The 14,127-nt window shown below is 38.9% G+C and overlaps 1 protein-coding gene and 1 long non-coding RNA gene across 2 annotated transcripts in view; both read left to right on the top strand.

The window, feature by feature from the left end:
- The first annotated feature begins 234 nt into the window (after nt 1-234).
- LOC139104224 (uncharacterized) lies at nt 235-1,367 on the top strand. Its single transcript, XR_011546007.1, has 3 exons — nt 235-367; nt 525-720; nt 794-1,367. It is a non-coding gene; the product is annotated as an uncharacterized lncRNA (long non-coding RNA).
- Nucleotides 1,368-2,299: 932 nt separating this feature from the next.
- Bark (protein bark beetle) overlaps nt 2,300-14,127 on the top strand; it is a 17,711-nt gene continuing 5,883 nt past the window's right edge. The window contains exons 1-18 of the mRNA XM_070659578.1: nt 2,300-2,698; nt 3,147-3,420; nt 3,635-4,014; nt 7,251-7,420; nt 7,523-7,716; nt 7,866-8,040; nt 8,125-8,294; nt 8,402-8,640; nt 8,758-9,011; nt 9,113-9,497; nt 9,611-10,263; nt 10,345-10,801; nt 10,891-11,281; nt 11,356-11,786; nt 11,856-12,101; nt 12,229-13,169; nt 13,240-13,721; nt 13,868-14,064. Coding sequence (XP_070515679.1) covers nt 3,420; nt 3,635-4,014; nt 7,251-7,420; nt 7,523-7,716; nt 7,866-8,040; nt 8,125-8,294; nt 8,402-8,640; nt 8,758-9,011; nt 9,113-9,497; nt 9,611-10,263; nt 10,345-10,801; nt 10,891-11,281; nt 11,356-11,786; nt 11,856-12,101; nt 12,229-13,169; nt 13,240-13,721; nt 13,868-14,064 — 5,766 coding nt within the window. The 5' untranslated portion in view covers nt 2,300-2,698; nt 3,147-3,419. The remainder of the gene's footprint in view (nt 2,699-3,146; nt 3,421-3,634; nt 4,015-7,250; nt 7,421-7,522; nt 7,717-7,865; nt 8,041-8,124; nt 8,295-8,401; nt 8,641-8,757; nt 9,012-9,112; nt 9,498-9,610; nt 10,264-10,344; nt 10,802-10,890; nt 11,282-11,355; nt 11,787-11,855; nt 12,102-12,228; nt 13,170-13,239; nt 13,722-13,867; nt 14,065-14,127) is intronic.

Below are 14,127 nucleotides of genomic sequence, written 5' to 3'. Positions count from 1 at the left end.
TGTTTTAAAAGCGACAGGTATGTGTTTTAGGTTAAAAGTGGAGATATTGTTAAATTAATTTTTTTGAAGTTTCTAAGTTAAATTTATGACCTGAATTTAATTTATTTAAGTGTATTAGAGTGTTTTAATTACAATTAAATTATTCTTTTAACTGTGAATAATTTTATATTTCAGATATCTTGTGATTGAAACGCTTGAGGGCCACAGAATATATTGCTGTGTTTCAGATTTAAAAAAATGTTCTGATGCATCCTCGAGTGTCCCGTTGGATTTTCCATCAATTTTGAACATTATTTTTGCTGTCCTAAAAGTTTCAAGCCTGTGAATCGGCGGGAAGTATTTTTAATAAGCGTTTGAAAAGTGACAGGTATGTGTTTGAGATTAAAAGTAGAGTTACTTCTAAATAAATTATTTTCAGGCTTTCAAGTTAAATTTTTAACTTAAAATTGTTTTTATTTAATGTATTAGAGTGTTCTAATTACAATTTTACATTTCTCCTAACTGTAAATAAATATATGTTTCAGTTTTCTAATGATTTGAGTTCTGCGAGGGTCACAGAAGTTTCACTGTGCTTTTACAGCTTGAGAAAAAAGTTCTGCTGATTTCTGGAGGATCCTATTGGATTTTGTATTTAATTTGAAGCTTTTTCTTGCTCCACAAATAGTGCCAAGCCTGTACATCATCGGGAACTATTTTTTATAAGACTATAAAAAGTTACAGGTATGTATTTAGGTTAAAAGTAGAGTTACTTTTAAATACATTTATTTACGTATATATACATTTATTTTTGCAGAATGTAATAATATGGGACGATAATTATGACGTAGAAGTTAGGTTTCTGTTTGTGGGAAATGCTCACGATAGAGTTTTGAATGTTGAAGCATTTTGCGAAGTAACTCTGGACACTGCTGACGACGTGGTGATATAGTATGGATCGACCAGTTGCCTGTTTTTTTAGTTAATACCGCTGACAAAGTATTTTGTGATTATGACAGACTCAAAGGTGTAACTAAAACAGTAAACTAGAATTGATAGAAATGTTGTCATGTTTTTAATATAAAGCGATGAGAAAGAAATGTTGCTTTTCCAGAGATAGTGAATATAGGAATGTGTGCTAAATCGATGTGGCATGGCAACGTGCAATGTATAAATTGATTTAAATTATTTGTATATTAAAACAAATGACATAATGATAATAAAGCTGAACATTTATTTTATGCGTTTTAGGAACAATCTTTTTAAATTAGCCAAATAAGCAATAATGCCCATGAATGTAATGCACACAAGAAAAGAATTCAAATTAAGTAATGTAGAGCGTGGTGCATGGCTTGTCAAAGTGTTGAAATACATAGGTAATAAATGGGAGAAAGCTCCTGGATATATAGAAGTTGGTAAATTAAAGATCACCAAGTGAGTTTATCTTTCAGGTTACAAGTGAAAATGTTTACTGGATTTTACCATTAAATTGTCTCTTAAACATTATTTTATAGTAATCTACTTAGAAAAGTAGATACTTAAACATATTGAATGTATTAATTTAATATTTTCTTTTATTTATCTTTTGTAGAAATCCTGGGCTAAAAGTTCAAGTATCTCTTTGATTATTGGAAGCTGTTTTAGCTTTGAAAGACTCTGGAGACTCTTAATATATTCTAAAAAAAATACTTATTGTTCATTTTGTCATTCACAAGCTCAGATGCAATTATTCCAGAAAGTAAAAAACTTTTTATAGCAGGAAGAATGGTACAGAAATTTGAATGAAAACCGTATGTTATTTACAAATGCAAATATATATATATATATATATTTTTTTTTTTTTTTTTTTTTTTTTTAATACAGATTATAAAATAATTTTCCTTTTTAGTTGATATGATTGTCATCTCTAATTTTTTTCCTTCTGCTTTTTTCTTCTCAGCATATTCGATCTGTAAAACGTTATTGTATGTTCAAGTAAAAAAATAGTATTGTAATATATTTAAAAACGATAAAACAAATGACTTTTACATTATGTTTATGATCGCTTCGTTGGGAGTGCCAGGTTATACGCGTCCACTCCGCACTGTAGACTGTAGGCGACTCACCTGTTTCACAACCTGCGTGACGTGCAAACGTCACGTGACCTAGAAGGCCCTCCACCCGCCACCGTACCGTAGTAGGTGTAGCGTAGCGTTACCGTCAGCGCGCTACCAACTACCAAGCCTACCAGAGCAATCGCGCCATGGCGACCGCGGTAGTAGCCGTAAAGCCTCGGTGACGGTCGGCGACGAGTTGCGTAAGGTAAAAGCGACCGCGAAAAGTCTGTGTATACGCGCGACAGACGTAAAGCGAGTGACAAAACCGCGCCCAACGACACGGAGGTGTTCGCGCGGTGGACAAAGACGAGTTTTAAATTCCACGGCTGAGCTTTTGCATCGACGACGCTTTTGAGGGATCGATCGATCGATCAGCGCGTCGTCCACGATGACCCGTGGAAATCGGCGCGGGTCCACGTCGAGCGGGAATGCGTTGTTCTGACCGCTACGGCAAGGTTGAGAGACCGATCGTCTGGATCGACGCAGAGAGAACGGCGAGTTTGAAAAGGCCAAGAAGAGTCGCCAAGCAGAGCAACCGTTGCCGTTGCCGTTGCCGCTGCCGCTGCCGCTGCGGTTCCTCGCGCGTGAACGCTCGAATTTCAAGCCCCGCATCCTGGGTAGCGTCGGTAAGTGGCTTCCACCCGCCCGCGTCCCACGGCATCGCGTCTCGCTTCGATTCACACGGCGTACGTACACCCCACACGTGCGTAAAGGGCGCAACGTCGACCAGCGGTGGTACGTGTGCATGCGATCTCACCGAGACGATGTGGTGAAGCTCAACGGTCGCCTACTACGCCTTTCGACCAGAAAACTTTCGAAAAATCTCCCCTGTGCGTGTAACTTGTTTGCCAGAAACTTGTAATTTTAGCGGTCGATCAAAAAAAAAGAAGAAAAAAAGCATTTATCTTTGGAGCTCGGTTTTTGTCACAAAATATTGTATAATAACGACGCTACAAACAGCTTGTTAACTTTAATTATACATTTTCTACGATTTTGATTTTCTTTTTAAAACTCTCCAGTCTCGTGATTGTTTTCAGAAATGTTTCGATTTAAAATCCTTTAATTGTTTTGCAGATACAATCTTGCCATGGTGCACCGCGAAGAGCGACTATAAGCGCCTTACGATACAAATAATTGTTTCTCGAAGCTCGCTGCTGACTAGTGAAAGTATCAGATGTTACGCAGCACGAAGAGGAAAGACGTCGTTTCTCTGACTCACGGACTCAAACGCGGGATCGGATCAACGAGGGTGACGCGTCCGTGGATCAGTCTACGATAAGCGGATGATTCTCGCGTAGCTACGACGGCCTCGTCAACGTGAGTGGGGTGCATCTTCGTCTGCGTGCAAGTGCGTTTGCGTAATGCTTAACTGGTATACGCGTTCATTCTCGAAGGCCGTAACGTAAGATAATATCGAGAAACAACGCAGTGAAAACTTGAAAAATGTTAATTACCGTTTATTTGATTTGATTTGATTTGATTTGATTTGATTTGAACGTTACGTTAAAAGAGTGCCGTTTTTGTATTAGAATCGTGAAGCAAAGGTGTTTTTTTTCTTTTAGTGTGCTCAATGATGATACAAACTGTCCAAGACCCGTACCGAAGAATGCAACGGTTGTGCATTTCGTTATTGGTCCTGGCCGTTCTGGCCAGCGCTTGGTCGGACAATAGATATGATCTATCGTCGATTTACTACACGGAACCGACGACGCTGATGAACGCCAGCGTAGTGAACGACAACTGGAACAACGCCGGTCTTCACGAGCTACACGGCGGACGCATTGTCCGAGGTCAGAGATTACTATCGAGATCGAAGAGCCCTTACTTGCTGCGAGAGGATTTGTTCATCGAGAAGAACGGTGAGCTCGTCGTAGAATCCGGAGTGGAAATTCGTTTCGGCCCAATGGTCGGCATCACCGTTCGCGGGATCATAACTGCTGAGGTAATAATCTGTAAAAATTGTAACGAAACTTGTAAAAAGTGGAGGGCACGCTTCCTTGGAGAAAGTCAGGCTTTGTTCTCGCCTCCCCCAAGAACAAAGGCGTTCGTTTGTCAAGTCCCCAAGCCGCATCGTTGACGTCAAACGTGTATAGCATATCTCGTGACATAGGTAGCGTTGTACAATATTTCCACCAGTTAGATTTGTGATAACATTCTTCTCGAAATCACCTATGTTTAAGTAAATTTCTGTAATAGTTGTTGCTGGCGTTTTATTTGGAATTATTCATTGTCAATGAATGACTCGCGTCTTGCTAATGCATCTTATCGCGTATTGTTATGCTAGGCTCAGGTGAATTTTGATAAACATCGTGCGAACGTCTTTTTCGCTGGCAAAAATCAGTACCGTCATACGTCGCTTTTGCGCGAGCAGTAGATTTTCCAACCGTTACTTTTGTTTGCTAATAGTGCTCGCTCTCTCTCTCTCTCTCTTCTCTCTCCACTGAGCTATACGAGGCCTCGGAACGTAAATTTTCGCATAGCGGGATGTACCGTGCCCTTAAAGAGTTGTATTACATTACGCGATGTCTAGTCGTCAAGAACTAACGTAATTTCAAAGACTAAATATCAAATACAAAGCTAAATTCTAATTCATCTTTGTACATGTAAATTTTTATTTTACAACTATTTCTCCGTTTTATTCAATATTTAACAAGTTGGAATCTAAAGTAGAGAAAAAAAAAAATTTGCTACAGATACTCGACATATCTGATCGGATATGGCTAAGGTATACCAATGAGATTGTGGATAATTACAGATAGAATTCTTACGTAGAATTACGTAGAATATCGATGGGCGGGTGTGTACGTGTAACGTTGAATGGACGTGACTCATCGCGTTGTACAACTGTGCACGTGTTTCTACATGCATGCGAGAGAGAGAGAGAGAGAGAGAGAGAGAGAGAGAGAGAGAGAGAGAGATTCGACTTGAAAGCAAATTGTTTTCTCGGAAAACCTCGCGGACTGCAATTCCAGCGAAATTTCGACATTATGCGTAACAAGTTCAAGTTGAAATTTCACGGGGTATTATTAGCGGCAATAAGCCTCCCGAAGGCTCGGTTATATCGTCAATTTATGTTGAGAATCGATAGCGCCGTTGATACCGTTAACTGATAATGAGATTGGAGTCATACCAACTTGGTTATCAGGAAAGTTTCATAATCATTTAGAAGCGAATGGATGCGGAGTATATGGAAGAACGTGATTCATAATTATACGACTTTTGTGCGTTATAATATTTTTATGCAACAATTTATTAAACACGGATTCAATGTGCTTCATTAATTTTGATTCTTTTTATTACATATATTATGTTTTATAATGATATAATTAAATTAAATTTTGTATGATAGTTGTTAAATTACGTGAATTTAACACGTTATTATTTACGTAGTAATCTCGCACGTTCTTTCAATCACTCAAGATTTCATTTTCAAGTAAAATTAAATCCTCTCGCGTCATTCTGGTAATTTTACACTCTCGCTCACCCGGTTTTAATTCATTCATTCATCCGGGCTGTGATTGTAATCACAACAGTTATAACTGTCAAATGTCACTACTGTGGTTGGGTGCACGTTACGGACTACTTGTCAATGTTTGTCTACGATTTATTGCCCCTTTTTATCAGTGAGTTGGAAACTATTGTACATCTGTAGTTTCCGATAAACAAACTTTTGTAATTAAAATTAAATGTTATTAAGAAATTAACAGCAATATTAGAAAGTACATAAATATCATGAAATAACAAAGTGCTAATTAAATAATAATTGGATACAAACTGAATATTTCGATTTAATTGTTTAATAATGATCATTTAAAGGTTGTCTAATTTCTAGAAGATGAAAAACCCCGTAGTTATTTTGCAATAAACTTTTTGTTTACAATAACAAAGTATAATAGAAGTACATAGTGTTGTGAAATAAAGAGCATCGTGCTTACCAAACTCGAATGCAGTAAATGCAGTAAATGCAGTAGGTAAATGTAATCGCGAAAGAATGCAATGCGACGGTATACGTCGACAGGAAAGGGATCCTTTCTCGTGCGGAGCGGAGGACACCGGTTGACCGGAAATGCCACAGGCACGCGAGCATCGTTGCTTTTATCGTTGTTGCATTTATTGGTGTGGACGTATCAGCAAAATAGCGCTCGTACCTACGCGTTAATACTTTCAACAAGTGTTATTAGGTGTTATCTTGTTGCTATTTTAATTACAGTTCAAGTCGTACGTAGCACTTTTAAAAAGGGACACGTGCACTCAATCACTCTTCAGATATACAACATGTTGCAATCACGGAAATATTTTCAATATTTTAAAAGTTGTGAGAAATTAACGCACACGAAATTTGAATAATTTATCAAGAGAGGAAGAAGAGAATATTTAAACGAATGTGTCATTTACTGGAATTACTGAAAATTATGTACGTACAATACAATATTATTATCTCTTGCGGAAAAAGAGCTCAAATATCTCACGGGTCTTGTAGCCTTGAAGAAATTCAGTCAGGCGATTAGAGATTTTTAATATTCATTTTCGCAAGCATTGTCAGCTAATGACCTGTCGTCGTTCGTATCACCCAAAAAAAATACTATCCAAGACTGCTAGGAGCTGATTAGGAAAAGAAGAAAAATGCTCTAAAGGCGAACAAACAGTTGTTCTAATCCCTTTACTTACACTTGCTTGTACCGTCGTCGGCCGGTGTTGAGCATCGAGGGGATCTGCAGAAAGCGCTAATCGGATAATTAAGAACGGGATGCGAACAACGTGTGCACCGTGCGGACGAGTGATTCAGCGGCGGCGGCGGCGGCGGCGGCGGCGGCACCGCCTCCACCCGCCAATGCTCTAAGCGATGCGTTTCAGGTCACGCGTCAACCGGCGGTTCTTGCCCCCGCGCGATTGACCCACGACCCCCGTAATCCTCTTATAAACTCAACGTAGTGCCAAGACCTTCGGCACGACCGACCGCTCTTGGCACGGATCAAGCGTGGCTAAAATTTTTTTCGTCTTTAACGCGCCGGAAAGGAACCACAAGTAGGAAAGGAAGCACAAGTTAAATCGAGCAAAAGTAATCTGCAGATTATAACATGTTGTATTTTTTTCACGAAAATGTTTAATTTCTAAATATATTCTAAATAAGTATGACTTTGTTTGACATTTTCCTACGTTTAATAATTTTGTTAAAAGGGCAAAGCACACGAGCCGATTCTGCTGACCGCGGCGGAAGTAGATTCGCAGATCCCGTCTCTTCGAGCATTGCCTACGATACGCCTTGTTGACGGACCGAGTCCACTAACGGGAAGACTGCAGCTTCTTCATCGAGGTGCCTGGCGTTCCGTCTGCACGAACTCGCGAAAGTACGTGGTCAACGAACGTAACAGTCGACAACAATAGAGAGAGAGAGAGAGAGAGAGACCGGCGTAGATATATTTTTTTTATATACGCTAATCTCGTTGCAGTTGGACTCGCGCGGATCTCGAGACAGCGTGTCGGCAGCTTGGTTACCAGGGCGGACAGTGGTGGTCGTGGATCGATAGACAATGGCCATCCAAGCCGCGTCTTCTTTACGAGGAGCCAGGTTGTCGTGGTACCGAGCCCTCGCTGACGAGTTGTGAACGTTGGCCGGATAGAGAATTAGGCGCCGGTGTTTGCGGTAAGTACGCAAAATTCTTCAAAATTCTCTTCTCTATATTATTATAGATAAAATTTTTTATTTAATTGTTTTTAATTATTCTATTTTTAATTATCTCTATTTCTACATCAATTTATTTTGATTGATCGATCTAACCTAACATCTTATAGATTACCATCCGGACTTGGGCATTTCTTGCCTTCCTTACCACGATGGTGCAACTAAAGCGGTCAAACATTGGCGAGGGATACGATTCGAGGACGCGGTGTATCATAGACCGCTTATTCAACAGAACACACTTTACATACGTCGATCGCGATCTATTCTGCAGAATATAGTGATTGAGTAAGTAATTCAATCTTGATAGAATTATACATGTTTATTTTACCTATTATTTTTTATACAAAACTATTTTAATCTTGCAAATAGATATGCCGGGACGGGGAGGGAATACAATGTAACATCGGCGATTCATGTGGAAGGCGTGCCACCGATTATGGAGTCCATATCTATTCTCCATTCTGCACTCACGGGCATCAACGTCACCACATCAGACGCCCCAGTTATAATAAATAATTGCACCGTGCAATATAACAAAGGTAATACGCAATTCCATCAGTTTTCTTTTTATTTCGTATACTACGATATATTTTATTTATAAATTGTATTGAATAATACATTGTGCTTTACTATGTGTATATTTTAGGATATGGGATCTACGTAAATAGCTCGTCCGGTATGACGCATATCAATAACTCTACAGTGTTTGAAAACGGTGCAGATGGAATTAAGTACGTGCACGCAGATGAGCGGCCGGACGAAAAACTGGATCGTAACGACGTGTACGATTTGTGCACTTTCCCTACAACGGCTAGCCAAACCTTTCCCGTTACTATATCCATGGAGCAAAATAAATATGCACCCAACATAAAACGATGTCCACAGGTGAGTAGTTGACAATATTTGCCAATAGCGAAAATATTTCTACACTTTGCATAACATTTTTTTTTTTTTTTTTTTTTTTTTTTAACGATAACATTATTAACGAATGACATTATTCAGCACATCTTTACGAGGCCGGGCCACGTTCTGACTGTGCACTTTCTGCAAATGAAAACCGATAGAAATGATAGCGCCACGATAGAAGTGCGTGATGGTATAAGTGGAGCGGACAGACTTTTAGCCAGTGTTAAAGTGAGAAATGGAACGTTACCGCAAAGCGTTACTTCAACTCGACAAAATGTTTTTATAAAATTTATAGCTGAACCCCGAACAAATACAATTATATTCATGCGAGTGTCATCGGGTTACAGTAAGTACTAAGAATTTACATTATTTTACATAACAAATAATATGGGTTTCTCTCTTAGATATTTAAATTAGTAAAAAATATTTAACTTGATTTTTTCTTTTGCAGAAAAACGTATGATCTTAACGTCACAGGTAGTACAATAACAGGCAATAATGGTCGTGGTATTGTCGTAGAAAAACTAAGATCTGCCTTGCACATTCACGAAACATCTGTGTCAAATAACGATCACGTGGCGGGTGTACACGTGCTGGGTGGAGCAATGGACGTTAACATCACTGATAGTCGTATCTCGTTCAATCAAGGGGACGGCGTTAATATCACCGTAACAGGCGGCAATCGCAATGTGTCGCGCAGTAGTATATCGTCCAACAACGGCTACGGTTTTGCCGTGTGGTTAAATGACAGTATTGCCACCGAATATGTACATTTCAATCAATCGACTGTGATTGAGTACTCGCAGATATTTCGCAATAAAGATATAGGCGTTTTGGTAAGAACTAACTTTCTAATATACAATTGCAATGATGCAAGTGATTAAAATATTGTTACACACACACACACATGCAATACGTTAATTGATTTTGATACCTTTTCGGTTAACAGATCGGTAATTCAACTGGCAACTCATACGTGAACGTCACTGGCAACTGGTTCAATACCAGCCTTGAAACAGCATTGCAAGTGGAATCTAGTTGGAGAAAGAACAATGGAATAACGAGAGTTCAAATCGGACACAACTCTTTCATAAAAAATGCGAAATTAGGAATCCAATTGAGTCCGGCGCTTAATCTCGATGCTATTATAGAGTATAATCATTTTAGAGATCAAACGACCGGCGCGATTTTGATAAAAAATCCACTGTACGAAGAATTTAACATATTACCTGCAGAATTAATACTACGATACAACGAATTCTATAATAACCGAGGTCCCTTCGTTGTTAGCATTGGTTTATCACCTTACAACGATGCACAGAAATTATTATTTACGAGAAACTTTTTGCGAGAGAATCGTGTCCGAGAATTATTTGACAATGGCGATATAATGAATATCAAATTAATACCACGCTCTAGGGTAGCCGCTGTCATTGTTGTGTCTTCGAGTAATGTCCAAGTTTTCCGTAATATTTTACACAATCCTGAATCGCCTTATGAGATCGGCTCTCATTTGGAAGATCAAAGTAAAGTTATCAATTGTACATACAATTGGTTAGGCTCTGGAGAAGAAAAGAGAATTTTTAACCGATTATTCCATAGGTACGATTAATTACTTTAATATTTTTTTTAACGTCACAATAGTACGAAATATATAACATAATTATACTTTTGTTTTTTTAGGAAAGACAGATACAATCTTGCCAAAATCGAATATTTGCCTTATTTACTGCATAGTAGTAATCCTGGCGCGAATACCATTATTCCGAATCCAACGTTTGTGCCGCAGTTTGTCACACCTGGCACGAATCTTGTTGGAGGTGAGGTTGACGGTCAAGAGGAATTAAAAGCTGGAGAATACATCGTCGAGCGTGATATCAATGTAAGACCGGGTGGTAAGCTCATATTACAACCGGGCGTTACGTTGCGTTTTCCACCGGCTGTAGGAATGATGGTTGCCGGTAAACTCGATGCACGTGGCAAAAAGCCCAGCGATATCTTTTTTAGTCTCAAAGAAGAGCTCGTTGTGTTACTAAATAATGATTCTTACACCGATGACGGTGTAATTCAAGTTGACGAAGCAGAATCTGTCCCAGTTAGGCTTCTCGGTGGAAAAACAAATTTAGAAGGGAGACTACAGGTAATTACTTTATAATTTTTTTTTTTTTTTTTTTTTTAATTACTTAAATAATAAAATAAAAAACTATAGTTAATTTTTTATTTCAAAAGGTAAAAATTGGAGATAAATGGGGCACAGTGTGCAACTATGGATGGACGATTCTAGATGCGGCGCTCGTTTGTCATCAATTGGGCTTTATTCTTGACTTTGAGAATTGGTTTATGGAACGATCGCAAATTCCGAACGCTGGAATCAACGAGGACATACTTCTCAGCAATGTACGATGTACTGAATACGACAACGATATAACTAAATGTCGTGCGGAAAAAGAGCAGGATTTTGAAAATTCATGCACACATGCGAACGATGTTGGCGTCAGGTGTTTAGAAGCAGCATGGGCTGGACTCAGATTAGGACCACTGGCTCAAAGAAGTGATTTACAATACGTGACGATTGAAAAAGCCGGGTTACTGGATTACAAGACGAATAAATTCAAACCAGGTAAAAAAATTTTTGGTTAATAATCGATTAATCCAGTATTATATTACAAATAATGATTAATTATTTTATAACAGCTTTGCAAATTGATTTTGCCCGACATTCATTGGACGGTGTCAAGGTTTTAAACAATTTACATGACGGCTTGGGAGTTCTTTATTCGGATATATATTCGGCAGATGCTATAAATATCGTGACGAATAGTGACTTCTCTCAAAACGGTGGTAGCGGCATCAGTTTCAAGCAACTGGGCATGCGGATTATCAATTCGCGAATCGAGAATAATAAGGTTGCAGGGATAAGACATAATCCCGCTCTCTCGGCTGTTCAGCAGAGAGAATTCGCAGGATGGTTTTTGCGTGCACCGGACAGTACGATCGACTCACCGTACAATCCGATAATTATGCCGGAAACCAATGAGAACATTGAACTCGCTAATGGAGAGACCAAGTACATTATAACGACCAAAATAACCGGCAAATCCGTTCGTCGAACCATCGATATTAAGGTAAATTTTTTTTTCTTTTACAACAAGCATTGTATTATAATAATCAAATTAACTTTATTTAAATCACAGTGCACCCCAGGCTATGTCATTGGTATTCAGTTGTTGAATCCAATAGAGAATCGAAGTACAGAACAAATTATATTGCACGACTCGCAACGTTTCGACAAGAATCAAACAATTTGGCACGTAAAACGAGATTTAAGCGTTTTCCCCGTCTCATCCAGTTCCTTTATAGTAATTTTTGAATATGAGAGCGGTGAAAATGCCTACGGTGGAACAGTTATAGCTGTCACGTCGCTCTTGGCTCCAATTCAGGTGCATTTCAAGTGTTAATATTACATTTGCACACACATGTGTGTATATATATATATATATATATATATATATATATATATATATATATAGTATTGGTTTTACGTTAATGTTTTCGATTATGTTACAGAATATTCACAATAAAATAGTCAGTGGTCCAATTCCTTCGCTAACTGTTACAAAGACGAAGATCAAGAGCAACCAGAAGGGTATACTCGCGTACTATTATAATCGATACCTGAATGAAATCGGAGATCATTTCCTACGGAAAGCTAACGAGACTATTCAATTAGTTGGATGTGAGATATCGCATAATCACGAAGAGGCCATTTACGTGTATTCGCCTTATTGGAACATCTTCCAGTCTAATCTATCCGAAATTTCGATACATGTAAATAACAGCTTGATCACGGACAATGGTAAAGGGATACGTCAGTTTAGTCGTGACGCAAGGCACTCCAACAATCTCTTCCATTGGATAATGCAGGATAGCACAATTGAAAGAAATCGTGGCGGTGGATTTGAGGTATTGCTACCAGATGTCTGGCAGTACAACGAGAATTTTACGCATTCTTTATATTTCGGAAACAACACCTGGCGTAACAACGAGCAGTTTGGCTTTGTGGTGGATGGGCATTTTGCGCATCTGAATATGTCTTTCAATCGTTTCGACAGCAATCGCTGCAAGACCGGTTTAATATCCATACGCGGAATGGAAAAGAGGATCAGAATAGATAACAATCGCATCGAGGGTAATAGTGGCGCCTACATGGTTGAGTTCCGAGCGGACAGTCAGTCTGAAATTCTCGGTGACGTTTATGCTCGTTTTTATTACAATGAAATTAAGCGAAACGTGTACGATCTCGTCAGTATGGGACCCCGGCGGTCATTTGACGATCCCAGTTACGTTGTCGGTTTTCACGGCATACAAAAAGTTCGGGTCAATAGAAATCTCTTCGGCGAGAATTCCCTGGATTACGAATTACTAGCAGGTATCAGAACGGCTAAGATTAACAATGAAGTGGACGTCATGGAGAATTGGTGGGGCACTTCTAACGACACTTCTATCAGGTAATTTTATATAATTTTATATACTGCACTTGACGTTAAAATTTATCTAAATTTGCACTTGTCTTTGTAGAGCGAGAATTTTTGATTTTGACGATTGGAACGATCACGCTGTAGCCAACTATCGACCGTATTTAATAGGCGACTCATTTGACGCATCTATCTCCGCATCATGGCATATAAATCAAGAGATCGATCTGAATAATTTAGGTGGTCGCATCGTTGACAGTCTATCTCTACACGCGAGACCCGACCCATACATTATACGTTCCGATATTACTGTCATGCCGGAAGCTACCTTGCACATTTATCCCGATGTCGTAATGGAGTTTGCTCCCAATGTTGGTATCTTAGTTTTGGGAACGCTAAAAGCCGTCGGCGTACCCGGTCACGAAATTATAATGAGACCAATAAAAAGAATCGACGCGAGCGTGAATTCCACATTCTCCAATCCGACGCCAACGAGGACTTCTACCAATCTTATGTCTATGTCGATGCCAGATGAGACGATCCGTTTATGCAAGGATGAACGTTGTTCTTCATTGGACAATGAAGGTAAATTAAGAAAAATTAAAAATCAAAAAAAAAACTCAACAGTAAAAGGCCTGTATTTATCGTATTGTACAATACTTTCTATTTTTACTATTATTATTTTTACTATTTTATATTTTTTGAATAAGTTTTTATCGTTTTTGTAACAGGATTTTTAGAGTATTTTAACAAAACGACTCTTCAGTGGATTCCTTTATGTGACGATCGATTCACCGAGCGCAATGCTCAAGTGGCGTGCCGGCAACTGGGTTACGATACTCTTAATATCTACGTGTCGTACGATCGTAGATACGAACTTCACCCTGGATCGTTGACGCGCGTCTGGTCTTGGCCGGAACCACTGCAGGTACGATTAATTCCGCCCTGTCTTTCATTCATTTTCAAAAATCGAATTTTCTCTGCAAACCTC

The sequence above is a fragment of the Cardiocondyla obscurior genome, linkage group LG07, assembly GCF_019399895.1.
Source record: "Cardiocondyla obscurior isolate alpha-2009 linkage group LG07, Cobs3.1, whole genome shotgun sequence".
Classification (NCBI taxonomy): domain Eukaryota; kingdom Metazoa; phylum Arthropoda; class Insecta; order Hymenoptera; family Formicidae; genus Cardiocondyla; species Cardiocondyla obscurior.
This window is presented reverse-complemented; position numbering and strand designations above follow the sequence as displayed.